Source organism: Hyla sarda, chromosome 2 (genome assembly GCF_029499605.1).
Source record: "Hyla sarda isolate aHylSar1 chromosome 2, aHylSar1.hap1, whole genome shotgun sequence".
NCBI classification, from domain to species: Eukaryota; Metazoa; Chordata; class Amphibia; order Anura; family Hylidae; genus Hyla; species Hyla sarda.
In genome coordinates, this window is record NC_079190.1 from 181,554,784 (window position 1) to 181,577,350 (window position 22,567).

Sequence of the window (22,567 nt, forward strand, 5' to 3'; positions counted from 1 at the left end):
GGTTTGGAGAAGAAGGGGAACAGAATTTAATGAAAAGAACCTCTGTCCAACTGTTAAGCATGAGGGTGGATCAATCATGCTTTGGGGTTGTATTGCAGCCAGTGGCACAGGGAACATCTCACGAGTAGAAGGAAAAATGGGTTCAATAAAATTTCAGCAAATTTTGGATGCTAACTTGATGCCATCTGTGAAAAAGCTGAAGTTAAAGAGAGGATAGCTTCTACAAATGAATAATGATCCTAAACACACCTCAAAACCCACAGGGGATTACATCAAGAGGTGTAAACTGAAGGTTTTGCCATGGCCTTCACAATCTCCTGACTTCAACATAATTGAAAATCTATGGATAGACCTTAAAAGAACAGTGCGTGACAGACAGCCCAGAAATCTCAAAGAACTGGAAGACTTTTGTAAGGAAGAATGGGCAAAGATACCTCAAACAAGAGTTGAAAGACTCTTGGCTGGCTACAAAAAGCGTTTACAAGCTGTGATACTTGCCAAAGGGGGCTGTACAAGATACTAACTCTGCAGGGTGCCCAAACTTTTGCAGACTCCATTTTTTGTTTTCTGTTATTTTGAAAGGAAATAATCTAACTTTTGTTGACATATAATAAGAATGTCTAATCTGTAATTTGATGCCTTTTGGAGATTCTTCCATCTTTCCTTGGCTTCTTTGTGCACATTAATACAAATTTTTACCTGGGGTGCCCAAACTTTTGATCCCCACTGTACAATCCACCCTATAGGCTTTTAGCATTAAAAGCCCTGATACAACACACACATACAATTACTTTTGATGTTCATACATGTTTAGAGCATAATCTAGGTCCAAATATCCTGTGTATACAGTTGATTAAATATATATGATGCTCCTGGGACATGGACTGTAGATTATCACAGCCTAGAATGAGGATCTCTTGAGGATTTCGCTGTAACCAGTCAGCAATTTCATGTAATGTTTCCTAGAAAGGTAAAAATAAGTCTTTTTTTAGTTATTATAGACTCATAGGGGGAGATTTATCAAAAGCAATCCAGAGGAAAAGTTGCTGAGTGGCCCATAGCAACCAATCAGATCGCTTCCTTCATTTTTTTTTTAAAAGGCCTCTGCAAAATGAAAGAAGCTATCTCATTGGTTTCTATTGGCCACTCAGCAAATTTTCCTCTGGACAGGTTTTGATAGATCTCCCCCCATAGTTTTTTTAATTCTAATTTTGAAGTAGACTACAAAAATTAACATTCTCACGTTTTGTAATGTTGGAGTCTTGTGCGAAAATGAAAAATCTAAGTTTGCACCCATCATTCTGACTCAATACACCATAATGACAAAGTAAAAACAGAATGTTACCAATATCTGCTAATTCCTTATAAAAGCTGAAAGTATAATATTGCAATGGCATAAGTATTCAGTACTTAGTTGAAGCGCTTTTGGCAGGGTTAAGAGCCAACAGCCTCTAGTCTTCCTGGTTATGATTTTTTCACATTCATGATGGGGGAATACTTGATTTTGTTTTAGCACAAGGCTGCAACATAACAATATGTGAAAAAAGTGGAAGGGTCTGAAGACTTTGCAAATGCATTGTATGATATACATGTGTAACATAAAGTGGTACATATGCATATTTTACACATTTTTTAAGACTTTGGCCCAGATTCATGAAGACAAAGACCCGTCAAGAAGTCTCAAATTTATGCCGGGTCTGCACCCCACTTGCAAAGTGGGCAGCAGGAGGGGTCACAGTTCACTGTGAAGGGGGGGGGGGGTTGGGGTTGGGGTTGGGGGAGGGAGTTTTCCCCTTGCACAGAATTTACTACAATTTACACATACAAGCAGGCAAGCATAGATGTATTGAGTGCCGGCGCAAATTTATTGCGCTATATTTGAGTCTTTCAATTATTCCAGCATGGGTTAAAGGGGCGGCACTTTACTTGTCTTGTCTTCATTATTCCCCCCCCCCCCCCCCCTCCATATATTTCTCAGAATTGTTATGTATGGTATTCTAATTATTATTAGTAAGCTATGCCCTCTTTTGTTGATACTAGGATTTTCAAGGAAGTCTAGGATTGTAGGAAGTCAAGAGAGAATTTGGAGGCATCATAAATATAACAATGTTTTTGATTGTTATTTTTTATTATAACTGGCAGCATTCTGCTTTTCTAGTAATTTCCTAAGTTTAACCTCCTGTCAGAATCTATAAAAATAAAACCATTGTTACACTTGAATCCTTAATTATTATTTACTTTTTGATAATGGGAAATTGTGAAATTCATACTTTCTGTCAGCGTAAAGGAAATTTTCAGATTTTGATTATTGTTTATTAGGATCCCATACATACAGAATTTAATCTATTTACATCTTAGCTTTTCTTAAAGGGAACCTGTCATCAGTTTTATGCTGCCCAAACTGCGGGCAAGATAAAACTGGTACAAGAAGCACGATGCCAGGACACTATGAAATATTAGTAACAACAAATGGGGGATAACCCCCAAGGGGTACCCTAAACTAGAACCCCCCCCCCCCAAAAAAAAATTATTAAAATGTATAAAAACGTAACCTTTATTATATGCCAAAAATAAAAGGTAAGGAACTGTGCCACCACTAGGTGTCAATATCACACAAAAGTTGATTAAAAACACAGCTTGTCATGCACTGATGTCTAATTAGTGATTCATGGTCGCCAACATATGGTGTGCCACTATGTCTTATGGGCCACTCAAATGGCTGTCAATAATAGAGCCAAGAATGACCCAAAACGCTGCTGATTAAAATGTTACATCACTATGAAATATTATCACACTCAGTGTTACAGAGTAATCATAATTAAAAAATGCCGCTGGGATCTGCCCTCACATTTTTATAGTGTCCTGGCATTGAACTGCCTACATTTTGGTCACCATAAAACTGGTAATAGGTTCCCTTTACATGGGCACTTTCACTTTAAAATAACTTTTGACATGTCACGGAGACATGTTAAAAGGTTTGATCAGTTGTGGTGTGGGTGTTCAGACCCTGATCAATTGTTGGGAAAAGTGAGCACTAAGGGGGAGGAGATTTATCAAAACCCGTTTAAAGGAAGAGTTGCTTAGTTGACCATAGCAACCAATCAGATCACTTCTTTCCTTTCTGAGGCCTTTTCAAAAATGAAAGAAGAGATCTGATTGGTTGCTATGGGCAACTCAGCAACATTTCTTCTGTCTGAACAGGTTTTGATAAATCTCCCCCTAAGTGCATTTTCTCTCAGTCCTGTGCCACATGACCGAGAAGAACTCCCAATGTAAGTCTATAGGTCACGCACATAGAGAGTAAGGAGAGAAGCGCTCAGCCACTCACATCTCTTCTCTTCCAGCGATTGGTTAGGGTCTCAACACTCGTTCTCCAACTGCCCCAATCTGTACGACATGTCTAAAGTAGCAGGTACACTTTAAGGGTACGTTCCCACACAGCGTATTTTGCTGCGTATTTGCTGCTGCGTATTTTCCTACCCATTGACTTCAACAGAGAGAATAAAATACGCAGCAGCAAATACGCAGCAAATACGCCGTGTGGGAATGTACCCTAAAGTGTTGAAATTGGACTACAAAGTAGGATAAAGGTTCACAGAAATTGCAGGAAAGACATACCAGTATATACGTGAAATGGAAAGAAAACAAACCAAACAAGAGAGCCTTACCTCTACGGTCTGGGATGTATAAAGACAATGTACAAAGTAGAGGTCTGAGGACACATCAGGTCTGTGAGCTATTCGGAGATCCAGGTACCTGATTCCCGCATCCAGCTGCTCAGTAACATTTAAAGTCTATCAAGCATAAGAAATGAAATGTTAAGTCCAAGGTACAGAGTTTATTTAGAGAAAAGAAATGACCACCTGGCACAACCCTCACTTATAAGCAGATCTTATCCCCAGACAGTAAAGCAGAATCATCAATATAAAGTGCAGTGGTTCTTGGTGGTAAAAAATGTAATAAACTGAGCACTCACCATTGAAGAACTTTAGCTTGTCTCTTTATTCCATGTGGCGCATACAACAACAAAGAGAATTGTGCAGGGTGGTGCAGAGCTTATGTGTGCAGGGGTGTTCACCAGGCGACTTCATATGTTTCATGGGCCAGATGAAATGCCAGTAAGTGTGAAACAGGCGTCATCTGGTCAACACCCCGCACAGTTCTCCACAATGTTATATGTTTCACATGGAAGAGACAAGCTAAAGTTTTTCAATGGTGAATACTCAGTTTATTCACTTCTTCTCTTGTGCTATGCAAAAACTATTATGAGTAGTTATAAAAAAAATTATGATACAAAGCATAAATCTGTATTCTCCCAAAGACAGCTCAAAAACACATAGAAGTTTTTATGCATTTTTGTTTTAAGGATTCTATTTAACCCCTTCAGGACATAGCCCATTTTGGCCTTAAAGGAGTTCTCCAGTGGAAAACTATTTTTTTTTTTTCAAATTAACTGGTGCCAGAAAGTTAAACAGCTTTGTAAATTACTTCTATTAAACAATCTTAACCCTTCCAGTACTTATCAGCTGCTGTATACTACAGAGGAAGTTGAGTTGTTCTTTTCTGTCTGACCACAGTGCTCTCCTATGTGGCCTCCTTCCATATCCATGTTGCCCCAAACAGGAGATCAGAGGGAGGAATGAAATGGTACAGGGTGGATCAGAGGGGGGTTTGGAATTAAAATGGCATAGGGGTCAGAGGGGGGATTGAAATGGCACAGGGGGTTCAGAGGGGGGGAGATTGAAATGGCACAGAGGGGGGTTGAAATGGTACAGAGGGGGGATTGGGATTGATCACCCTGCACCATTTAATTACCCCCCTCTGATCCCCCTGTGCCATTTTAATTACCCCCCCAATCCCCGTAGGCCAAATTAATTAACACCCCCCCCTCCCCTAATCTCCCTGTGCCGTTTTATTTGCCCCCCATCCCCCAGGCCGTTTTTATTAACACCCCTCACTCCCTCACGCACTCAACAGTGCCGACTGCCGTGGTGCCACAGGGTGCTTCCTCTTCATTCCGGCGACGCCCGTGACTGAGGAGTGATGTCACTGATGTCCTCCTGCGCAGGTCTGCAGAGGAACGTCACTTGTGCGATGTGATGTCCCTCCTCGGTCCTGGCAGGCCGCAGGCTCACTGAATCGTGACTGCGGCGTCGGCTGACTATTAAGAGGCTCGGGGCCGGGCTGCGCTAGCTGCTTTGCAACAGTGAGCCGCGGTGCAGCGGCAGGGCACCGGCGGTGGCATATATATATATATATATATATATATATATATATATTATATATATATATATATATTATATATATATATATATATATATATATATATATATATATATATATATACATATATACCGGGTCCCATGGTAGGGCCGGCCCTGTTAACAACCCCTAGGTGTTTGCTAATTTTTTGTTACAGTGGGTCGTAAAAATGAAAAATTTGAATTTTTACACTAAACTTAACGGGATTAACGGAGAAAAAGCACCACAAAATTTGTGATCCAATTCCTTCAGATTCTGGAAATACCCCATATGTTTTTTTTTATAAGATTTTTTTATTTAGATTTTTTTTTATTTTGATTGAGTTTTAACATTTCCATACAAAAAAACAAAACATAAACCCTGTTCTCACTCCTAACCCACTCCGCTTCCCAAAAAACAACACCACCTCCAACAGAACAGTTCCAAGTCCATATCCATGTGCGCTGTCCTGCAAGACAAGCAGATACTCAGCAGAGAGAGGTCCCAGGCATCTCCCAACCGAACTCTACTCAAACCAATATTGGTAAACCACAAATAATACAATCCAAAATATTAGCACAATAAGGTAGAGCACTGTGACCCATTTAGGAAGAACATCAATCACCTACACAGAAGATATTGAAGACACAGGAAAATAAGACAGGAGGAGAGGTCCGTGAAAAGAGAGGCAATCCCCCAGGCTCCAATATATATATGGGAATGGAGATCATTAGGGGTTATTTGGACTCAACCTATAATTTTGTTCCCAGAGACCCCATATCGCACAAAATGTATGCATGGCCTTACGTTTTTCATAAATCTTTCTCACCCACCACACAATAAGAGAAACCTGGGCAACCAGGTCAGTAACAGTAGCAGGACTAGCTCTTATCCAGTATTGATCTATGAGTTTTCTGGCCTGATACAGTATGCAAAGAATACCTATCTCAACCCCTGATGGCTCAGAATTGCACCCTAAGACCCAGTACGCATGGCTTGGGCTCCACTGGCACCAGAATTCATACACCTCAAAGACAAGCAAGAGCACCTCTCTCCAGTAAGGAATCGATGATGGGCAATCCAAGACCATGAGAAAAGGTCGGCCCCCACCCGACTACATCTTAGGCAATTAGAATCAGGACGAAGGCCTAATCTATGTAGGAGCGACAGAGTTTTGTACACCCTGTGCAGGAGAAACAGCTGTGAAAAGCGAATAGCTTCAGAGAGAGACAGGGAAATACCCCATATGTGGACATAACATGCTGTGCGGGCGCACAACAGGGCTCAGGAGGGAAGGAGCAACTTTGGGATTTTGGAGAGAGAATTTGGCTGGAATTCAAGTCGGAGGCTATGTCACCTTTACCAAGCCCCAATGGTGCCAGAACAGCGGTAACCTATTTGGGAAACTGGCGTTTGACCGATTTTTGGGCAGAGGGCTGAGCATATAAAAAAGTTAATTTTTAATTTTGTCGGACCACTGTTCTAAAAATCTGTCAGGCACCTGTGAAGTGTAAATGCTTACTGCTTTCCTTGTTACATTCCTTGAGGGGTGTTGTTTAAAAAAATGAGGTCACATGTGGGTGGATTAATTTTTGGTTTATGTCAGAACCGCTGTAACTATTAGCTATTCCAATGAAAATCACCAATTTAGGCCTCAAATGTACATGTGCTCTCTCACTCCTGAGCCCCGTTGTGCGACCGCAGAGCACTTTATGACATCTGAGGTATTTCTGTACTCGGGAGAAATTGCGTTACAAATTTTGGGGGTCTTTTTCTCCTTTTACTTTTTAATATTTTTTTGTGTAAAAGATTTTTTACACTAACATGCTGGTGTATCTCACGACTTTTCCTTTTCATAAGGGGTAAAAGGGGAAAAAGCCAGGGGTAAAAGGGGAAAGAGAAAACACAATTTCTCCCGAGTACGGAAATACCCCATATGTGGCACTAATTTGTTGCCTTGAAATACAACTGGGCTCGGGAGTGAGAGAGCACCATAGGCATTTGAGGGATTTGCATGGCGTTTCCCTCCTCCACCAAAAATACCCTATGGCAATGTTTCCTAAACAGAGTGCCTCCAGCTGTTGCAAAACTCCCAGCATGCCTGGAAAGTCGATGGCTGTCCAGCAATGCAGGGAGTTGTTTTGCTTTTTGGACACGGTGTCATATGAAGGGCATGCTGGAAGTTATAGTTATGCAACAGCTGAAAGCACACAACTACAACTTCCCGCATGACCTTTGGCTGTCCATGCATGCTGCGATTTGTAGTTATGCAACAGCTAGAGGCACACTTTTTGATTAAGAAAAAAAAAAGTGCCACTAACTGTTGCATAGCTACAACTCCCAGTTTGCATGGACAGCCAAGCGGCATGTTGTTATGTGCCTCCAGCTGTTGCATGACTACAACTTCTAGCATGCCCTTTAGATGTGCGTGCATGCTGGGTGTTATAGTTATGCAGAAGTTAGAGGGAAAAAGTGCCACTAGCTGTTGCATAACTACAACTCCCAGAATTAAGGGACAGCCAAAAGGCATGCTGGGAATTGTAGTTGGCTGTGCATGCTGGGAGTTGTAATTATGCAACAGCAGGAGGCACACAGGCCTCACCTCCTGCTGCTGCTGCTGCCACCTGCTGCTGCCCTGCTGCCAGTTGGTAAGATGCCGCCGACCATATGTCCCCGCCGTGGCCGCCGCTTACTACCTGTAACCCGCTCTCGCCCTCTGGACTAGGAGCAGAGCAGGTGCCGTCAGCAGGAACCTTGATTGGTTGGCCTGTCCCAGCCGACCAATCACTGCGATCGTGAGTTGGCACCAATCACCCTTATTTTCCAAGCCACCAGGTCATTAGAGACCCAACTGGCACAGAAAAGCCATGATTCGCTTGTCAGAATGACCGGCCAATCACCGACATGTCTCAGGACCCCCCTGGGCGATATGCCGGGATGGCTGCTGTTAGATTCAGGAACACCATGCCCTAAATGTAAGGCGCTGTAGGCTAAGTTAGTCTTAGCACCACTGTACAATTATCAAAACCTGTGCAGAGGAAAAGTGGAGCAGTTGCCCATAGCGAACAATCATATCGCTTCTTTCATTTTTAGAAAGGCCCCTGAAAAATTTAAGGAGCTATGGGAAACTGCTCCACTCTTCCTCTGCACAGGTTTTGATAAATCTTCCCATATAACTTTACATGCCCTACAATTTAACCTCTTCAGGACACAGGGCGTATGGATACGCCCTGCATTCCCAGCCCTTAAGGACCGAGGGCGTATCCATACGCCCGTGGGAAATCCGGTCCCCACCGGTAGCCGGTTGGGGACCGGAGCCGGATGCCTGCTGAAATCATTCAGCAGGCACCCTGGCACATCGCCCAGGGGGGTCCTGAGACCCCCCCCCCCCCCCCCATGTCGGCGATCGGAGAAAATCGCATGTCAATTCAGACATGCGATTTTCTCCAATTCCGGGCTGATCGGGTCTCTGGTGACCCGATCACCCGGAAAATAGGGCTGATCGGAGCTGTCAGCAACAGCCCCGATCAGCCTAAAGGATAGGAGTGAGGTCGCAAAGCTGCGATCTACTCCTATCCCCTGGCATTAGTCAGAACAGAGTTCTGACTAATGGCAGCGCAGGATGTCCACCCCTGGATGTCGAGGGGCTCTGGGAAGAAGATGGAGGCTGTACCTGCAGGAGAAGATGCCTGGGGACCTGCGATCTTCGCTGGAGCCTGCTGGATCCTGATCAGGTAGGGAATTGACAGGGGGGGGGGGGGGATTGAAAGTGAAAGTAAATCGATCTTTACTGTGGCAACCACTAGGGGGGCCAAACTGCAACTGGGCATGCTGGGAGTTGTAGTTTTGCAACATCTGGAGGGTCACAGTTTGGAGACCACTGTTACAGTGGTGCCCAAACAGTAGCCCTCCAGATGTTGCCAAACTACAACTCTCAGCATGCCTCGACTGCCCAGGCATGCTGGGAGTTGTAGTTCTGTAACATCTGTCCCTTCAGATTTAGCAATTTTCATGACATTTTTGAAAATTGCTGCTCTACTTTGAAGCCCTCTAATTTTTTCAAAAAGCAAAAGTATGTCCATTTTATGATGCCAACATAAAGTGGACATATTGTGTTTGTGAAGAAAAATAAAATTTATTGTGAATATCCATTTTCCTTACAATTAGAGAGGTTCAAAGTTAGAAAAATGCAAAGTTTTCAAAATTTTCATGAAATTTTGGGATTTTCACCAAAAAAGGATGCAATTAATGCCGAAAATTTACCACCAAAATAAAGTAGAATATGTCACGAAAAAACAATCCCAGAATAAGAATATTCGGTAAAAGCGTTTTCGCGTTATTAATTCGTAAAGTGACGGTGGTCATAATTGCGAAAAAGTGCTCAGTCCTTAAGGTGAAAAAGGACTGCGTCCTTAAGGGGTTAAACACTGATTATGGAGATGGGAGCACAACAAAACATGCTGGTTGTTCCCTGGCAGCCATATGTAAAATTATGTGCAGGTATTGACAAAATGTGAAGTTTCTAAATGAAAAAAAAAATACAAATGTTAAAGGGGTACTCTGTCCCAGACATCTTATCCCTTATCCAAAGGTTAGGTGATAAGATGTCTGATCGCGGGGGGGTCCCGCAGCTGGGAACCCCTGCGATCTCTGCAGCGTCATCCCGCCGTCATCACTACAGAGCAAACTGGCTCTGTGCGTGATGACGGGGCGAAGCAGGAGACGAAGCATTGTGAATTCACGGCTCCGCCCCAGTTACATCCTGCCCCGCCCCCTTAATACAAGTCTATGGGAGGGGCGATAGTCACGCCCCCTCCCATAGACTTATATTGAGTGGGCGGGACATGACATCATGGGGACGGAGCCGCGATGTCACGATGCTTCGTCTCCTGCATCGCCCCATCACCACGCACAGGGCCAGTTTGCTCTGTAGTGATGACGGCGGGATGACGCTGCAGAGATCGCAGGGGTTCCAAGCGGTGGGACCCCCCCCCGCGATCAGACATCTTATCCCCTAACCTTTGGATAGGGGATAAGATGTCTGGGACGGAGTACCCCTTTAACATTTGTATGTTTTTTTTTATTTAGAAACTTCACATTTTGTCAATACTTGCCGTTTATAGCTACAAAAAATTAGGAAATAATAAAAACAGTAACATACTTGTGTGGTAGTCCATCTTAAAATAACAGAGCGTGTGATACGAGGCACATATTTTTCCAAAAAGAGCAGCAGTTTAGGAGATGTGGGGTCAACTGGAGATAGTTTATCTAAGCAATAAGTCATGGTGTCATGACTCCCTGAAGGGAAGCAAAAAAAAAGAATAGTAATCAATAACATGAATTCTAAAATGGATGCAAAAAATCCTAATATGCCTTATTATGAATACAACTTAGTACATTTTCTTTTCAGTTTGTAAATGGTGCAACCTTAAACATTACAGCAGCTTTCACACCAAGTCAAAGTACATACCATTCCTGTTTTTTTCATTTACACACTCTTACATAAACAACAAACATAGTGAGGGGAATTTACTAAAACTATCTAATTCTTAGTCCGTGCCATCCTTTAAATGCTCCAGGTTTTTTTTTTTTTTTTTTTTAGTGGCTTAAACTGATAAATCATATCTGTAGACTGTTTAGTCTAGGTTTGCACAGCAGAGTTTCAGGAGAAATATATTTGCACAATTTACACCTTTTTTCAAGCTTGCCCTTTCATTTCTTTTTGCTAGTTTCAATTGCTCAAAATGTATCAAATTGTTTAATGATGTATGACTTTGCAAAATGTTCTTTGTGCCTGTGGTTTGTACACCGCCTATTGAGTGAACTTACACAATCAATTTAGCAACTTAAAAAAAAAAAAAAAAAAGTGACATATAATAAATGTGGCTTAAAACTCACTACTAGAGATGAGCGAACTTACAGTAAATTCGATTCGTCACGAACTTCTCGGCTCGGCAGTTGATGCCTTTTCCTGCATACATTAGTTCAGCTTTCTGGTGCTCCGGTGGGCTGGAAAAGGTGGATACAGTCCTAGGAGACTCTTTCCTAGGAATGTATCCACCTTTTCCAGCCCACCGGAGCACCTGAAGGCTGAACTAATTTACGCAGGAAAAGTCATCAACTGCCGAGCCGAGAAGTTCGTGACGAATCGAATTTACTGTAAGTTCGCTCATCTCTACTCACTACATTTAAACCATGCCCCTTTTACACCGAAGCCACACCAAAAGGTTGCATGTTTCTGGGCAAAATTAGGCTTGCCTAGCATACAAGCATTTATAAAGCCCTCCCTATGTTTACACCTATTACTTGGCTTACTTCAGACAAAGGTGGTTATACTCCAAATTGTGGCACGTAGTATTTAAGTTCAAGTCCTGACAGGCCATGCCCCTTTTCAAGTGTTTTTTTTTTTTTTTTTAAGCATACAGTAAAATACAATTTTGGTACATTTGAAGCCAAAATTTAGGCATAGTAAATGTGGGTCAATGTGTGCAGAAGATGGTCCGATGTTGCTGAGGGCTTCAAATATATGCGTGGATGTGAATAAGAACACTATATAATAAGCTTAAAGGAGAACTCCGGTGGAAACAAGTGGAAAACAAATGTTTTCAAATAAACTGGTGTCAGAAAGGTAAACAGATTTGTAAATTACTTCTATTTCAAAATCTGAAGCCTTCCAGTACTTATCAGCTGCTGTATGCTCTAGAGAAAATTGTGTAGTTGTTTTCAGTCTGACCACAGTGCTCTCTGCTGACACCTCTGTCCATGTCAGGAATTGTCCAGATTAGAAGCAAATCCCCATAGAAAACCTCTCCTGCTCTGGACAGTTCCTGACATGGACAGAGGTGTCAGCAGAGAACACTGTGGTCAGACAGAAAATAACAACTCAACTTCCTCTGTAGTATACAGAAACTTATAAGTACTGGAATGATTAAGATTTTTATATAGAAGTAATTTACAAAGCTGTTTTTAACTTTCTGGCACCAGTTAAATTGAAAACATGTTTTTTTCCTACTGGAGTTTCCCTTTAAAGGGAATGTATCGTTAGAAAAGGATCTTTTGTTTAAATAAAAAATTTATGTTAACCCTATTTTTTTTTTTTCATTTTTGCTAATGTTTTTAAGTTTTCCATTTTACCATCAATATTTTAAAATAATCCTGAAATCCTGCAGCTCAGGCATGATGACTGCCTTCATAATACTGTACAAAAATGACCATCAGAAAATAGAAACAGATTAGACAAAAAGAACATGTTTCAGTTTCTGGCTCTAATCAGTAAAAAAAAATCTAGGTGATACCTTTCCTTTAAGAAAATTGTTAACAACACATAGTTCTCAGATAATTTATTGCATAAATGTGATTTTTGTTAAAAGGTACACTGTGCCATGGACCAGACCAGTGAGACTAAAGAACACTAAGCAGGTAGGTCATATTCTTTTCTTCCTGACACTCAGTGATTTGTAGTAATTTGGAGGAATTACCGCATATTTTCTGCTGTGTCAACTACAGTGGTATTGTTCAGCCATCAATGTCTCAAATAACCTTTAAGGCCGTGTTCACACTAAGGAGATTCTGCATTAAATTTCCAAAATGAAATTCCACACAGATTTTGCTAGCAGCACCCTTCTATTGACTTCAGTGGAAGTTCTGCTGTTTTGTTCACACGTTGGAGGGTAAGTGACAGAACTTCCAGCGAGGAATTGGATTAGAGCAAAAGACTGAACATGCGCAATCTTCCTGCAGATAAGTGTCGTTTACAAATTGACGTGGGTATATGAGTACGGTGTCCATTTTAGGACAGCATCAGCCGTCAGCTGTACCTCCCTCATCCTTCAGCCAAAATGGCGTCCCGCCTCCTCCCTCAGACAAATCGCTGTCAGTTTTCAGCCGTACCTCCCTCATCCTTCAGCGAAAACTGCGTCCCGCATCCTCCCTCCTCCGTCAGCCAAAACCTTTGTCAACCTAAACTCTCTCATGCCTCAAACGAAAATGAAAGTGCTGAGTCAGCAGAGCTTCGGCAGACCTGCTAGCACAGACAGTGTGTGATTGGCTGCCATCACAGATACTGTGATTGGTTGATGGGAGCGTAGGTGTGTGCAGTCCCGCTCCACTGTTTAGACACACTTCTTTACAAACCCTAATCCTCTCATGTACCCAGCTTTTCCCGATTCCTGCAAAACGAACCTACGCTCACAGCTTTTCCCCTATTCCTGCAAAACCTACAGTTATGTACTCAGCTTTTCCCGATTCCTGCAAAACCTACAGTTATGTACTCAGCTTTTCCCGATTCCTGCAAAACCTACAGTTATGTACTCAGCTTTTCCCGATTCCTGCTAAATCTACAGTTATGTACTCATCTGTAGGTTTTTCAGGAATCGGGAAATGCTGAGTACATAACTGTAGGTTTTGCAGGAATCGGGAAAAAAAAGAGTACATAGCTGTAGGTTTTTCAGGAATAGGGAAAAGCCGAGTACATAGCTTTTCCCGATTCCTGAAAAACCTACAGCTATGTACTCTGCTTTTCCCGATTCCTGAAAAACCTACAGTTATGTACTCAGCTTTTCCCGATTCCTGCAAAACCTACAGTTATGTACTCAGCTTTTCCCGATTCCTGAAAAACCTACAGTTATGTACTCAGCTTTTAACAATTCCTGATAAACCTACAGCTGAGTACATAACTGTAGGTTTTGCAGGAATCAGGAAAAGCTGTGAGCGTAGGTTTGTTTTGCAGGAATCGGGAAAAGCTGGATACATGAAAGGATTAGGGTTTGTAAAGAAGTGTGTCTAAACAGTGGAGCGGGACTGCACACACCTACGCTCCCATCAACCAATCACAGTATCTGTGCTGGCAGCCAATCACACACTGCCTGTGCTAGCAGGTCTGCCGAAGCACTGCTGACTCAGCACTTTCATTTTCATCTGAGGTGTGACAGACTTAAGGATGACAAAGGTTTTGGCTGACGCTTAACAGAGGAGGGAGGAGGCGGGACGCAGTTTTGGCTGAAGGATGAGCGAGGTACAGCTGACGGCTGATGCTGTCCTAAAATGGACACCGTATATGAGGGATCATTTTGGATGATATGTATCCATTAAGAAAATTCAGCAAAGAAATGTGAATGTACCCTTAGGGGGAGATTTTTCAAAACCTGCCCAGAGGAAAAGTTGCTGAGCTGCCCATAGCAACCAATCAAATCGCTTCGTTCATTTTTGAAAAGGCCTCTAAAAAATGAAAGAAACGATCTGATTGGTTGCTATGGGCAACTCGGCAATTTTTCCTCTGGACAGGTTTTGATTAATCTCCCCCATACTGTTTAACAATTGAGAGAAGACTTGGAGACAATTGTGGTGGTCTTAAATGTAAGTTTGAATACTCAACATTATTAGGCCCTTTTCAGACCTGTGTAATTCTTTACATTGCTCGGCTCTGTCATAGGTGCAGAGCAACAGAAATAAAGGTGGTGCTGGATTCCTTACATGCCCTTTTAACTGAAATATGGTTTGTCCGCTTTCCACTATGGTGTCCTGCATCTTCCGAGACAAAGTAATTCTGAGAAAAGATCAACCTAATCAGTTTTTTGGGACACGTAAAGGTATCACCACATAGTATTGTTCATGCTCACCTTTGGACGCCATTTGACAGTTTATTCACGTAAGGATAGGTGACCTCCCACATACTACATTACTTTTAGCTTATACTGATCCTAAATTAGAGCCTGTATTATAGTCTAGACTCTAGAGCTTCACTCACACTTTTTTGGAAACAGTCAGCAATCTTGTCTTCACACGTAGATGAGCCAACCCTTTGTTTACTGGCTAAAAACTTAGGACATCTTCACAATGCTGTCGGGCTCCGCTATATGGTGCTCCATTGACAAGTCCAGCATAATGACGAAGTTTAGTGGATAACAAAATAGTGCATGCAAACTACCGCAGGTAAACTACCGCATCCCCAACAAACCCCACTCAAGTCAACGGGATCCATCGGGACCCAGTGGTAACTTGGTGGTGTCAGTTGTGCTCCAACCCATTTTAGGGCCATTGGGCACAAAAAAAAAAAAAGAGTAAAACGGGACGGAGCACAACAGCAATGTGAACCTAGCCTTACCCTTTTAGTGTATCATAGATACAGCACATTTTTGAGGCAAGTTTTTAGCCACTGGAGTCTAATGATCACATCCAAAGATCTGTAAAACTGAACTACTGGAGCTACAGCAGGGACGGTGATGAACAGAAATGAACCGGATTCTTGTAATAAAAGGTTTAATCACAGAAGCTATAACACAGAGAAAGGAAAGACACAAACTGATGCACAAAACATTACCTGGAATTGATAGGTTATACAGAGGAATGTCCCACAGTTCTTCACACAATTGGGACATCCATTGTTGGTTCCCAGTCACTCGACTGTCACGTTTCTGTAAAACGTCTTCCATACTGTGGCTTTATCTAACTCCTAAAATTGTAAGGAAATAATTGAAATCAGCTAGAGATGAGCGAAGTTACAGTAAATCGATTCTTCATGAACCTCGCGGCTCGGCAGTTGCTGACTTTAGCCTGCATAAATTAGTTCAGCTTTCAGGGGCTCCGGTGGGCTGGAAAAGGTGGATCTAGGAGAAAGTCTCCAGCCCACTGGACCACCTGAAAGCTGAACTAATGTATTTGTGCAGAATCGAATCTCTGAAATCAGCCAATGATCAGCGTTAGACATTCCTGAAGACAGTGTAATATTTAATATACAATATTTATATAAGTCTTTCTGTGTAATGTGTCACTGTATTCTGTGTTATCTAAACAATCATGTAGATTTCCCACTTTCTACAACAGGATTTGGATAATAAGGCTACATTCACACTACTGAATTTCTAGGCAGAGAAATAAAACTTGGGAATTCTGATGCAGCAGCCTCCCATTGTCTTCAATGCGATTCTGCTGAACCATGCTCACTGCAGAATCTCGAGTTTCAGACTTCGCCAAAAGAACGAACATTCTTTCGGCAGAAATCTGTGCGGACTGCATTGCTGATGAATCTCAGTGGCGCCCCACAGAATATGTGCCCGGAATCTCTATGGGTGGAGATTTCGTAGTGGTAATGTAACAAATGACAGCACAGATCTGGCACATTTCGGCTTTACCCCTTAATAATAGGCATTAGGTCTATTATTAAGAATACAAGCCGAAACTTGTTAGACCTGTGCTGTAGCTTATCCTGGATAATTGTACTGGCTTTTAAAATGATAAAATAAAGAACCAAGCTTTTTTACAGAAATTTGCCACTGCTAGACATTCTTTTGTATCTATTATGCTGAAGCTTCGGGGCTTTATTCAGGTCATCCATGCAGAGCAGCTACCAAGACCTGGACGCTATGGGGGGGTATTTATCAATTTTGCCTGTTGACAGTTTCTTTTTACCCTTTTTTTTTCACTTTGGTTTTCGTTAGAGATGAGCGAACTTACAGTAAATTCGATTCATCACAAACTTCTCGGCTCGGCAGTTGATGACTTATCCTGCATAAATTAGTTCAGCCTTCAGGGGCTCCGGTGGGCTGGAGACTCTCTCCTAGGACTGTATCCACCTTTTCCAGCCCACGGGAGCACCTGAAGGCTGAACTAATTTATGCAGGATAAGTCATCAACTGCCGAGCCGAGAAGTTCGTGACGAATCAAATTTACTGTAAGTTCGCTCATCTCTAGTTTTCGTGGACATGCACCAAATTTATCATTTGGTGCAAGTTGTTCGTAATTTTGGCTCAAATGTTGAAATCAGCTGTTCACAGCGCCTTTTAAACAGCACTTACCGCCACAGAGGACAGCGTATTTTACCCTGTAGAGCAGCCATTTCGGAGTCCCTCCTGCAGTATATCAGCAAGCGACGTGAGTTATTTTCTTTTGTGGGGTTTATAGTCACCATGTGAAATGGATTTTATTTTCAACTTGGGTAGTTTTTTTGTTTTGTTACTTTACTTTAGTGCAGTGGTCTTCAACCTGCGGACCTCCAGATGTTGCAAAACTACAATTCCCAGCATGCCCGGACAGCCGTTGGCTGTCCGGGCATGCTGGGAGTTGTAGTTTTGCAACATCTGGAGGTCCGCAGGTTGGAGACCACTGCTTTAGCGCTTACCTTTCCTGAACCTGTGTGGCCATGTCCAATGCTGGCTCAACGGAGGGTGAAGGTCCCTCAGAGACAACTATGTCGCAGGATAGTATTGAGCAGCCCTGGAGGCGTCGCTGCTTTCACAAAAAATTTTTTTAATGTATTTTGAAGCCTTTACATTTTCTGTCATTGCGAAGTGTGTTTTCCATGTGCAAAATTACTTGGCAGGGAATTGTGCCCAAAAAACGGGATTTGCGCCAAAATTGCGCCAAAGATCGATTGGTGCAAATGATGAATTACTGACTAAAGTTAAAATCACACACAGGACCGTGTGATTTTGAGAAAGTTGTAAAAATGACAGTGGAGAAGATGTGTCAAACTTTGGCACAAAAAGACACTGCGCCAAAGTATTGCGCCAAAGTTACGTGAAAAAAAACATAAATCCTTTGATAAATACCCCCCTATTTGCCTAGTTTGCTACAAACCAAACACAGTAGAAAACCTATTTAAGACACCTATTATACACTGACATTAGTGTTATAAGCTCAACCGCGCGGACAGTTCCCTTTTCAAGGTAAACTAAGGAAGTATTTATAACAGAAATACCTGACTTCGTTGTTTATTTAATGCAGAGCACGATGGAATGTGACAAAACGGGATTATAGCAAGCTAGAAGTTTAGCTATTTAGTTAAAGGGGTACTCCGGTGCTTACACATCTTATCCCCTATCCGAAGGATAGGGGATAAGATGCCTGATCGCGGGAGTCCCGTGATCTTGCACGCGGCACCCCGTTTGTAATCATTCCCCGGAGCGTGTTCGCTCTGGGTCTGATTACCGGTGACCACACGGCCGGCGGCGTGTGACGTCACGCCTCCGCCCCTCAATGCAAGTCTACGGGAGGGGGCGTGATAGCTGTCACGCCCCCTCCCGTAGGCTTGCATTGAGGGGCGGAGCGTAACATCACATGGGGGCGGAGGCGTGACGTCACACGCCGCCGGCCGTGTGGTCGCCGGTAATCAGACCCGGAGCGAACACGCTCCAGGGACTGATTACAAACGGGGTGCCGTGTGCAAGATCCCGGGGGTCCCGGGCGGCGAGACTCCCGCGATCAGGCATCTTATCCCCTATCCTTTGGATAGGGGATAAGATGTGTAAGCACCGGAGTACCCCTTTAAAGCACTAAGGGCCCAATTTATCATTGCTTGTGTTGGTACCAGCTGTAAGTCTATACTTACAATGATGAAGTTACGTGTACGCAGGACACATTTATCATAATGTTGCACGGAGTGTGATACATTTAGCACACGTGCACATGTGTGGGTAAGTTTGTAAGTGAAAAGATTGCTGGTATTAGTTTGAGACATTTGGAGCCCTCTGCGTCAAAATTTGCAAAAAAAAAGCTGTGTATGAAAAAAACACACTAAAAGATGTGAAAAATGCTTGTTTAAAATGTCATTTACTAGTTCATGAAATGTAAGGGGATCAAGGCAACAAGACAATCTCCAGTAGATTTGGCCATCTCAGATCAGAGATTCGGTACTGGGGATAGGCCTACATTTTATTGTATGCAAAAATAATCACTCGCCTATACCTCCACCAGCACTCCCTGCTGACAGAAGGGTCAACCATACTTGTTCACAAACAGGGAAAGATTACTGAGCTGTAAACATCTGTTTAGGAGCTCAAAAAATGCTGAAAAAAAGCAGACCAAAGGCCAAAAAAATGCAAAAAATACAGACCAAATGCCATTTGGTTGTTTCTCAGATTTTATTGATGCTCAAACTGTGGTAAATAACTGCATGGAACATAGCTGTTACGCCTAGCGCTCCGGGTCCCCGCTCCTCCCCGGAGCGCGTACGGCGTCTCTCTCTCCGCAGCGCCCCGGTCGGTCCCGCTGACCGGGAGCGCTGCACTGTCATGGCCGTCGGGGATGCGATTCGCACAGCGGGACGCGCCCGCTCGCGAATCGCATCCCAGGTCACTTACCCGTTCCCATCCCCTGCTGTCATGTGCTGGGGCGCGCGGCTCCGCTCTCTAGGGCGCGCGCGCGCCAGCTCCCTGAGACTTAAAGGGCCAGTGCACCAATGATTGGTGCCTGGCCCAATTAGCTTAATTGGCTTCCACCTGCTCCCAGACTATATCTGATCTCTGCCCCTGCACTCCCCTGCCGGATCTTGTTGCCTTAGAGCCTAGTGAAAGCGTTACTGTGTTTGTCCTTACTGTGTACTTGACCTCCTGCTATTACCTTATTGACTACGATCCTTGCTGCCTGCCCCGACCTTCTGCTACGTCCGACCTTGCTTCTGTCTACTCCCTTGTACCGCGCCTATCTTCAGCAGTCAGAGAGGTTGAGCCGTTGCTAGTGGATACGACCTGGTCACTACCGCCGCAGCAAGACCATCCCGCTTTGCGGCGGGCTCTGGTGAAAACCAGTAGTGACTTAGAACCGGTCCACTAGCGCGGTCCTCGCCAATCCCTCTCTGGCACAGAGGATCCACCTCCTGCCAGCCGGCATCGTGACAATAGCCTCTTTCCCAAGAGCAATAACCTTGTTATTTGTTCTAATGACAATGCTGTGTGAGGTCTTGTTTGCATTTCAGTGTTTATTTTTATTTTTAAAGTACCCCTTTAACTGCCATATGCTGTTGGTTAGACACACACCCCTCAGCACTCCAGGCTGCACTTCCTGTGTTTGGGCTTCAGTCCAAAGTCTGTGTATGAGATGGGGGAATATGTGCGCTTCACCTTTTTTTAAGCACAAATAAAACATAGAAAACGTCATTTTTTTAAACAAATTATATTAGAAATATTTTGTATTTAAGGAGTGCAATAGCAAACATTTGTGTTAATGAGAGTGCCTATTTAATGGATTTTTGTTCTAACATTAAACCGACAGCTATCTGTGTATGAGAAGTAGAAGTCCGCTATCATTAGACAGCTGAACTCCAGCCACAAGTGGCACGGCGGCATTATAAAAAGACGTATACAGCATAACTAAGAATACATTCACACTCTTTCATTGTGAATGCAAAAACACTTAGGCTATTAAATACACAAAATAATAATATCTCTATATACATATAAAACTCAACGTGTGTGTGTGTGTGTATGTATATATATATCTATACAGTATATATAAAACTCAACGTGTGTGTGTGTGTGTGTATGTATATATATATATATATATATATATATACAGTATATATAAAACTCAACGTGTGTGTATGTATATATATATATATATATATATATATATATATATATATCTATACAGTATATATAAAACTCAACGTGTGTGTGAGTGTGTATGTATGTATGTATGTTCCACACAAACTTTCAAACGGCTAAAGATATTAACATGAAACTTGGCACACATGTTACTTATATGTCAACAACAAACATAGGATAGGTGATTTAACCCTTACTCACCCCCATTTGCCAGGGTCGGGGTTTTTGTTTAAAGTCCTATACAAGTCTATGGGAAATATATGTTACTGCATAACTTCCAAACGGCTGGAGATATTTCCATAATACTTGGTCACATGTTACTTATATGTCCACTTAAAATATAGGATAGTTAATTTAACCCTTAACTACCCCCATTTGTGAGTGTCTGGGTTTTTGTTTAAGGTCCCATGCAAATCAATGGGAAATGTATGTTCCCATATAATTTCCATACGGCTAGAGATATTTCAATAACTGGTACACATATTACAGGTCGGGATATGAGGACGGGATGGGAGGTCGGGATAGGAGGACGGGATAGGAGGCCGAGTTAGGAGGTCAGGATATGAGGTGGAGATAGGAGGTCGGGATAAGGACGGGATAGGAGGGCTGGATAGGAGGTCGGGATAGGAGGTCGGGACATTGGTTGGGATATGACAACAATATATGGGGATGGGATATGACGTCAAAAGCTTCCTCCTCTGTTGATTTTCCTCCCCAACAAGGATTAGGAAGGAAAAACTGTGCAAATCAATGGGAAATGTATGTTCCCATATAATTTTTCGTATGGCTGGAGCTATTTCAATACTTGGTACACATATTACGGGTTGGGATATGAGGACGGGATAGGAGGTCGGGATAGGAGGACGGGATAGGAGGACGGGATATGAGGATGGGATAGGAGGTTGGGATAGGAGGTCGGGATAGGAGGATGGGATAGGAGGTCAAGATAGGAGGTCGAGATATGAGGACGGGATAGGAGGTCGGGATAGGAGGTCGGGATAGGAGGTCTGGATAGGAGGTCTGGATAGGAGGTCGGGATAGAAGAATGGGATAGGAGGATGGGATAGGAGGTCGGGATGTCGGGTTAGGATATGGCAACAATATATGAGGACTGCTTCCTCCTTTGTTTATTTTCCTCCCCAACAAGGATTAGGAAGGAAAAACCAGGCAACGCCGGGTACTCAGCTAGTATATATATATATATATATAAAACTCAACGTGTGTGTGTATGTATGTATGTGTGTATGTTCCACAAAAACTTTCAAACGGCTAAAGATATTAACACGAAACTTGGCACACATGTTACTTATATGTCAACAACAAACATAGGATAGGTGATTTAACCCTTACTCACCCCCATTTGCCAGGGGCGGGGCTTATGTTTAAAGTCCCATGCAAGTCAATGGGAAATATGTGTTACTGCATAACTTCCAAACGGCTGGAGATATTTCGATAATACTTGGTCACATGTTACTTATATGTCCACTTAAAATATAGGATAGTTAATTTAACCCTTAACTACCCCCATTTGTGAGGGTCAGGGTTTTTGTTTAAAGTCCCATGCAAATCAATGGGAAATGTATGTTCCCATATAATTTCCGTACGGCTGGAGCTATTTCAATACCTGGTACACATATTACGGGTCGGGCTATGAGGACGGCATGGGAGGACGGGATAGGAGGTCGGGATAGGAGGTCAGGTAGGAAGTCGGGATAGGAGGACGGGATATGAGGACAGGATATGAGGACAGGATAGGAGGTCTTGATAGGAGGTCGAGATATGAGGACGGGAAAGGAGGATGGGTAAGGAGGACGGGATAGGAGGACAAGATAGGAGGTAGGGATAGAAGGTCGGGATAGGAGGACGGGATAGGAGGACGGTATAGGAGGTTTGGACAGGAGGTCGAGATAGAAGGATGGGATAGGAGGTACGAGTCGGGATATGAGGACGGGATGGGAGGTCGGGATGGGAGGTCGGGATAGGAGGTCGAGATAGGAGGTCGAGAAAGG

At 43.0% G+C, this 22,567-nt stretch overlaps 1 protein-coding gene across 6 annotated transcripts in view; it reads right to left on the reverse strand.

The window, feature by feature from the left end:
• PLCXD1 (phosphatidylinositol specific phospholipase C X domain containing 1) overlaps positions 1–22,567 on the reverse strand; it is a 45,503-nt gene that overhangs the window by 20,080 nt on the left and 2,856 nt on the right. For 3 of the 6 annotated variants that reach the window (XM_056555853.1, XM_056555851.1, XM_056555852.1), the window contains exons 2-6: positions 15,560–15,691; positions 10,403–10,539; positions 3,669–3,794; positions 3,329–3,400; positions 807–962 (exon numbers count right to left, since the gene is read on the reverse strand). In XM_056555853.1, coding sequence (XP_056411828.1) covers positions 807–962; positions 3,329–3,400; positions 3,669–3,794; positions 10,403–10,539; positions 15,560–15,671 — 603 coding nt within the window. In that variant the 5' untranslated portion in view covers positions 15,672–15,691. Of the gene's footprint in view, positions 1–806; positions 963–3,328; positions 3,401–3,668; positions 3,795–10,402; positions 10,540–14,858; positions 15,012–15,559; positions 15,692–22,567 lie in introns of those variants that run through there. The other 3 variants (XM_056555855.1, XM_056555854.1, XM_056555856.1) reach the window with 3 other exon arrangements.